This window comes from Equus caballus, chromosome 5, assembly GCF_041296265.1.
Source record: "Equus caballus isolate H_3958 breed thoroughbred chromosome 5, TB-T2T, whole genome shotgun sequence".
In the NCBI taxonomy this organism is placed as follows: domain Eukaryota; kingdom Metazoa; phylum Chordata; class Mammalia; order Perissodactyla; family Equidae; genus Equus; species Equus caballus.
The window spans coordinates 27,584,165-27,592,186 of NC_091688.1; the positions used below are offsets into that span (position 1 = coordinate 27,584,165).

At 42.0% G+C, this 8,022-nt stretch overlaps 1 protein-coding gene across 1 annotated transcript; it reads right to left on the reverse strand.

The window, feature by feature from the left end:
• Nucleotides 1–245: 245 nt before the first annotated feature.
• On the reverse strand, nucleotides 246–6,122 carry CR1L (complement C3b/C4b receptor 1 like). The gene is given in 6 exon segments (XM_070267581.1): nucleotides 246–327; nucleotides 2,789–2,899; nucleotides 2,980–3,160; nucleotides 4,737–4,880; nucleotides 4,883–5,135; nucleotides 6,099–6,122. Coding segments are annotated over 6 exon segments (795 nt in total).
• Nucleotides 6,123–8,022: the final 1,900 nt, after the last annotated feature.

Genomic DNA, 8,022 nt, shown 5'->3' on the forward strand with positions numbered 1-8,022 from the left:
GTTTCCTGCCACATATTCTGTACGAAATTCAACACTGGCTTTAAACTAGTGACTTACAGACTAGTAACGTAAACACATGATATATTAAACCTACAAGGCCCCTTTGAAATTCTTCCAACAAAGAAGTATTTTATCAGTAATTTAGTTAAATAAGGATCCAGACAACAAGTGGCTCCACGAGGCAGAACACACTGGAAAAAAATAAGGGGAACATGCAGGCTGCATAGTTGTTCTTCTGCTCATGCTCACACAGGAACACTGCTGCTCCAAAGGCTTTTCATTCCAACCAAGACACAATGACTACTAGAGCTGCCTTTTAATCGGAACCTAAAGAATAAGGAAACTGGCAGAGAGTTAGCCATTGATGATGTCAAATAAAAATGGCAAGTAATAGGATATTGGAATATATGAGGAAGCCATTTTGGTGTAAACCTAATTCGGCCTGACCTTGTCTTTCCAAAAGGGCCTGACCGACGCCTTTGAGCATGCATTGTATATCTGCTTTAGAGATTCCCTATGGCAAGAGCAAAAGGCCCTTGAGATAAAGGTGCAACTTCCCTCCCCCTCCCAACATTGGCGTCTCCTTAGGGATTAAGCATCTTTCCTTGGGCTGGAAACTGATTGCTGTGCTCACCTGTGACCGCCCAGCTCGAGACAATAGACTTGCCTCCTGCTACGCCCACGAAGATAGCAGACCCACTACCTGCTGTGTCCATCAAGCGCTGTGCAGACAGGGCAATCTTGTGACTATTGTGGGAGGGACATTTCAATCATATGTAAAGCACCCTCTTTGGGGGTATATAACCATTCTGTACACCTCATTTCTTTGGTGCCCTTTCTTCTTTCGGGAAGAAAGGCCCCGGGCCATGGTCCTCAGATTTCAGCTCAGAATAAACTCCCAAATTTTCATTTCCAGATTGGTTATGGATTATTTTCGTCGACAATGATTAAGTAGCTAGGAACTAAAGGTTTTTTTCCTTTTTGCAATTACTGATTATAGCTTTTAGCTATTTAACCCACCCATTGTTAACTGTGCTGTTTAGGCAATATGGTACCTGACTCCCACTAGGTTCCTATAGGTAACATCTCCCTGGAGACTGGGTCACCATGGTAATGGGTGTTTGAGCTGTTTTTCGGGAATTAGAACCCCTCTGTGCACTCCAGGCCTGTTGAGACCACCAACGCATCAACTGGACCCATGCAGATGTGGATAGGCAACCTTTTGACGTCAAGAGGCTAAAATCTCCACCCTCAGATCATGCTAATGCTTCCATTTTGTGGACACGGGTCCTGTGAAGAGGGATGGAGTCTGACTATGCTTGCACAGATCATCATTACCCCACCTCTCCTCACTTCCAATCACCTCTCCTCACATTTCAGACTGCCTTGCCCCCATCCCATAAATATCCCTGAGTCCCTAATTTTGGGAAGTGAATTTGAGACTCATGCTCTTCCTTCCTCACATGGCTGCTTTGTGATTAAATTTTCTCTCTGCTGCAAATCTCGTCGTCTCAGTGTTTGGCTTTCTGGGCGGCAGGCAAAAATGAACCTGGCGCAGTAACAATAATAAGCAGTACAAAAGGGTGAACAATTCTCATCTCTCCCTTCATCTTGTCACTGATAGATGCTCAGCTTTCTCACTTCAGCCTAATTACCATTTGGTTCTTAGGTTCAGGCCCAGCTGAAAGTCTCAGTTCATTAGGGACCTGAATTCAGTAGCTGGTAGGAACTCAGAAAACAAACTATTCTAAAGAATCACAATATCTTGTGACACACAAGACAATCAGAACTTGTACACTTAATAGTCATACAGACATCATAGCCCAGTGTCACCTACAGAAGTGACTGAACACAGGCTGCACTCCTTCCTGTGCCCTCGACCCACAGCCATCTCCCTCTGACATCCCACTTATTCTCATTAGTGGGTTATGAGGTAGAACAGCTCTCCATCCGGGTGAGCAAAGCAAAGAACATCTGGAAAGAGAACAGCATTGTTCTTGCCACCACTTTTGTAATGGCCAGAAAGAGAGTCACAGGAGCATATGGGCCAAATGCTCTAGGGAAAAAGAGAGATGAGGGGAGGAGTGTTTGCCACCCTGAAAGGCCCAGCTTATTAGTGGTTCCTGTTGTCCCTCTGAAATCGGCTGATCACCATTGGGTGGTAGGCTTTGTAAATGTCAAAGATTCCCACTAAGTTATTAAAAATAACTGCTGTTTGCCCAATCTTGGTACCTGCTCAGACAGATGGTGCAGACCAGCAAGAGTACTAGATCCACATAAATATCTGAAAATACTACCTGAAACAATAACATCGGTCATTAGATCCCAGTGTCAAAGACATTACTGATGCGAAGACATATGATTGGATTAAAAACACTTATCCATATGCTGTTACCACTTCCTCTATTGATTGGTTTTGACTTTCCTGAAAAAAATGCTTGCCTGACTTTTTTCACATTGCCAACAATTTTTGTCTTATACATCAAACTTCTTACTAGCAAATTTTCCATAAAATTACATTTTCTGCCTCCAAACAACTCTTTACCCATTAATTCAAGTTCCAACCATGAATTCAAAGTCAGTGTCTATATTTTGTTTGTACTCGACTTTGAATTACACGTCCATTTTTTTAATCTCCTAATAGTGATGTCACTGAGTCCTTACCCTTGTTTCAAAACTACCCAGAAGTTAATCTCCCTGGGTAGTTCTTTTCCATAGGTCAACCTCCCTTTTTGGATTAAGAGAGTCACTATTCAGCACTGAGTCCCTGGTCTCTGTTCCAGGTCACAATCATCCCTCATCACAAACGAAGGACAATTTTACCACAAGCTGGAAATTAAGTGGAAAGACCATGTGGCCATTAGGGTGTTGGTCCAGGAATTCATCACATGATTTCACAAGGACAGAAAAAATCAGAGTAAGACTCCCATGTGAGGGACAAAGAGATTGATTGCAAACCAGACAAGAGTGTAGCCACCTGCACATCTTGGGGCTTCTGGGCTCCAGTCTCCTTGGGGCATACAGCGCAGGGAAGCAGCCCCTCTGAGATCATAGCCGGGCTCACAGCTGTAGAACACTTCTGCCCAGGGGAAGAGTCATCCTTGTTGCTTGAGGTGTGCTTACTGCTTACTGTGTGGGATTTCTGGAGCCAGCTGACATGCTGGGGGAAGAACAGCAAAGTGTCTGTCAGTTATTTGCAGATATATTCTGCTGTACCCTCTGCCTGCCAGGGAGCTTAAAAATCCTAATAGCAGAGTATAGATTTTAAGAGAAAAGATCCGGTAGTTCAGTATCCACGTTTCACTGATGAGCAAACTAAGGCCACAGAGCAGAGCTGTGACTAGAACCAAGGTCTCTCCAACATCTTGTGTGGGTTTTTTCCTACTAAAATGTTCCTAAGACTACAAGCAGCATATTCCCTTTGCTCTCCGGTACTGGCCATCCAGGACAGAACTGTGAGTGCTGGTGGCTGGTTCTGCTCTCACACTTCCTAGAAAGGTAGCCTTTCTGGCAACAACAAGGGACACCTTTGCCCAAGTCTCATCTGACAGACCCCCTCACCTCGCTCACTGTACAGTCAGTCACACGTCCCCCTTCAGTTTTCCTCCCAGCTCCTCTTTCAGAACTGTAAGCCCCCTTCTGGTCCCTATGTGCCAGCCTGGATTCTTCCCCCTCCACTGCTAAGCCAGCCATTTCAGCACAGGAGGACAAGGGAAGCCATCACGAACACGATCCCCTTAAAAGAAAAAAGCCATAGAACTTCTGAAGAGAGAAGATATTGCTTTGAGCGTGTTTTGACTCAAATTATGGGTGCCTCCATCCATAGCCCAGTTGGTGTGTGCTCAGGGCACCAGAACACATTTGAGCCTCAATCTGAACCATTTATACACTCATGAGTCACTTAATGATGGGATACGTCCTGAGAAATGTGTTGTTAGTGATTTAGTCATTGTACGAACATCACAGAGCGTGCTTACACAAACCTAGATGGTATAGCCCCTATACACCTAGGCTACATGGTACTAATCTTATGGGACCACCATCGTATATGTGGTCCATTGTCTGAAACATCATTATGCAGCATGTGCCTGAATGGAATAAAAGTGAAAAAAAAAATCTTTGCTGTATTTGAGCCAGTCATTTCCCCTTTCTGAGCCTCAGAGTTTTCAGTAATAACATGAGAGAGTTGGAACAGAATGACTGAAGTCTAAGGCCATTTTAATCTGGTGCTAACATTTAGGTCCCGAGGCTCGTTTGCCTATTGACCCCTGCAAGGATAGATCTACGTCACTGTTATCATACACTATTTTCATCGTACATCTCACTATACATTATCATGAGGCTCTGCCATCAGAAAGGCTCTTGAATTCCAGGCCTCACTCTGTTATTTACTAGCTCTGCGATCAGGAAAAGTTTATTTAATATTTCTAAGACTCAGATTTCTCAACATAAAATGGAAAAAAGAATAGTTGATGCCTCATATTGTTTAAGTATTAAATTAAACAATGCATATAAAATATGTGTGTTATGGACGCAGAGTGAGCCAATACTTTTTGACACTGATTATCATCAGAGATGACCTAGTCGAGGTACTATTATGTTTAGAGTGTTTATAACAATTTCATCCTCCTTGTGCATGCACACACACTCATGCACACGCCTTCCTTAATTTCAAAACCATTATCATTGACACTCCCCCACAAAACCCCAGCAGGGTCTCAACAGGTGAAACCCACCCCTGGAGCAGCTTGGCAGCTCAGGCACCCATGTGTTGTTGGCCCAGCATTGCACAACGTTGGATCCCTTCATGACAAAGCCAGGCTGACATCTAAATCTCACAATCTCACTTAAGGAAAACAAAATCCTATTTCCTGATACTCAGTTCCACTTTCAACTTCTGGAGTTGCACATTTACTAGCAGAAACACATTGAGGAGGAGAGCTGCTCCAAACTCCAAGCTGATTGTCTTTGCTGGTACAGAAAATCGACTGTTCTCCCATGAGGTCAAACAGCCTTTCTCCATCTGGCCCAGTGAGACACCGATAAGTGACCGCTGTTGCATATTGAAAAGCATTTCTGTTGCTGCTGTAGTAGTCTCCATTGGATATGGCTTGGGGGTGGCTCACAAGATATACCTGGAGTAAGGGAGAGTATGGTGAACAACAGCTTAGCTTTTAATTTTTTTGTTTTGGTGAGGAAGATTAGCCTTGAGCTAATGGGTATCTTCCTCTTTTTGCTTGAGGAAGATTGTCCCTGAGCTAAAATCTGTGGCAATCTTCCTCCATTTTGGATTCATGTTTGGGATCCAAACTCATGTACCCTGGGCTGCTGAAGTGGAGTGCACAAACTTAGCCACTATGCCACTGGGCCAGTCCAATTTTAAGAGCTTTTTTTTTTTTTTTTGCTGAGGAAGATTCACCCTGAGCTAACATCTGTTGCTGATCTTCCTCTTTTTGCTTGAGGATGATTCACCCTGAGCTAACATCTGTGCCAATTTTCCTGTATTTTAAATGTTGGTCACCACCACAGCATGGCTGCAGAAGACTGGTGTAGTTCCACATCCAGGAACTGATACTGGGCCACTGAAGCAGAGTGTGCCAAACTTAACCAGTAGGCCACAGGGCTGGCCCTGACAATTTATTTTTTAGAGCTCTTTTAGGTTCAGAGCAAAATTGAGAAGAAGGAGCAGAGATTTCCCATATTCCCTGGCCCCTACACCTGCATAGCCTCCCCCATTTTCAACATCCCCAACCAGGGTGGTACCTTTGTTACACTGATGAACCTATATTATCATAATCACCCAAGTCCATAGTTTACATTAGGGTTCACTCTTGGTCTCTGCATTGTGTGGGTTTGGACAAATATATAATGACATGTATCCATCCTTATGGTATTGTGCAGAGTATTTTCACTGCCCTACAAATTCTTAGTGTTCTAGCTGTTAACCCCTCTCTCCACCCCAAAACTCTGGCAAGCACTGATAGTTTTACTGTTGTTATAGTTTTGCCTTTTCCAGAATTAATTTTTTTCTTTGTATTATTTTACTATGAATTTAAATAACAAAGAATCAAATGACTTCCTAAACTATACCTAATTACAATACTGTTATTTTCTTCAGACATGTTGTCTACATAGCTGAAATTAAGGTGTGTGTGATATGGGTTCTGTCCATAATAATTATTTTTTGAAAAAATACCCATGTATTATTGTGGTTTACATATTTGTGATGGTAAGTGAATAATCTATGTGATTTTATCATAGATTGTTAAGTAATTTACTTACTGCTGGGTAATTTTTTCTTTGATTTTTATTGATCATTTAATAACATCTTTGCAGGTTAATTACACGTCCTCTGGCACTACTCATCAAGAAAAATAGAGAAAAGAAAAATATAAAAGATAAGGCATGAGAAATTAAATAATCATAGATCCAGGGGTAATAAAAATTATAAATTAAAACGGTGTTCTATCATTATATAATAAATTTAAAATATTGGTATAAGTGATTACACACTTGTTCACATAAATGTATATAACGAATATTGACTCAGTTAAATGTTTATTGAACTTATTAAATATAGACAAGTGGGAACTGCTTTTTTTTTTTTTTGAGGAAGATTAGCCCTGAGCTAACTACTGCCAGTCCTCCTCTTTTTTGCTGAGGAAGCCCGGCCCTGAGCTAACATTGTGCCCATCTTCGTTTACTTTATATGTGGGTTGCCTGCCACAGCATGGCGTGCCAAGCGGTGCCATATCTGCACCCGGGATCCGAACCGGTAAACCCAGGGCCGCCGAGAAGCGGAACGTGCGAACTTAACCACTGCGCCACCGGGCAGGCCCCTGGGAACATTTTTATTTGAAGATGAACCTCTAAAAAAGGTGCCAGACCTAGAAAATTTTTTATAATAAACTGATAATATCTTGCTAATTTGAATTTTTTCAGGAAATTGTAAATGCTTGACAGGGAAAGGAGGCACCTGTAGAGCTTCTCATTCATTTCTTTGAATCCGTAAAAGCCAACGTTAGTTTCTTTAGGTGAATACTTAAGAATACAAGGAGCACGTTCATTGAGGGAAATGGACAAAATGTGGACAAATAAAGAGAAGAAAATGATAGCGGTCCCAAAATAACTATTCTTAACAATTTAATGTATATCATTTCAGATATGTCTGTGTACTCATGCATGGGTGTCTATGGATATATTTTATTATTTTATTATTTTAATTTATTTTTTAGGTTGGCACCTGAGCTAACATCTGTTGCCAATCTTCCTTTTTTTTTTTCTTTCTTCTTCTTCTCCCCAAAGCCCCCCAGTACATAGTTGTATATTCTAATAATAGGTCCTCTGGTTCTGTTATGTGGGACGCTGCCTCAGCATGGCTTAATGAGCGGTGTCATGTCCATGCCCAGGATCCAAACCAGCAAAACCCTGGGCCACTGAAGCAGAGCACACGAACTTAACCACTTGGCCACAGGGCCGGCCCCTATGAATATATTTTATACAATACCGTATTTGGTGGCTAAATAATATTCAGGCATGTAGATATATAGAACTACTGTCTATTTCCACTTGGATGAGACATCTCAATCTCTAATTCCTCATGGTACACTTTATAACTTTCTTAAATACTCTTCATACCCATTTTTAATAAGTCATTTCTTCCATTAGCTATTTTCTTTTGAGGAAGATTAGCCCTGAGCTAACATCTGCTGCCAATTCTCCTCTTTTTGCTGAGGTAGACTGGCCCTGAGCTAACATCCATTCCCATCTTCCTCTACTTTATATGTGGGACACCTACCACAGCATGGCTTATCAAGCAGTGCCATGTCCACAACTGGGATCCAAACCAGTGAACCCTGGGTCGCCGAAGCGGAATGTGCGAACTTAGCCACTGCACCACCGGGCCAGCCCCCATTAGCTATTTTCAAACCATGCTGAACATTTCAATTTTTAAAAATTTTACGCTGTCATAAATATTGTTGCATTGAGTGTCTTTGGACCAAAATCATGGGGAAATTCCAT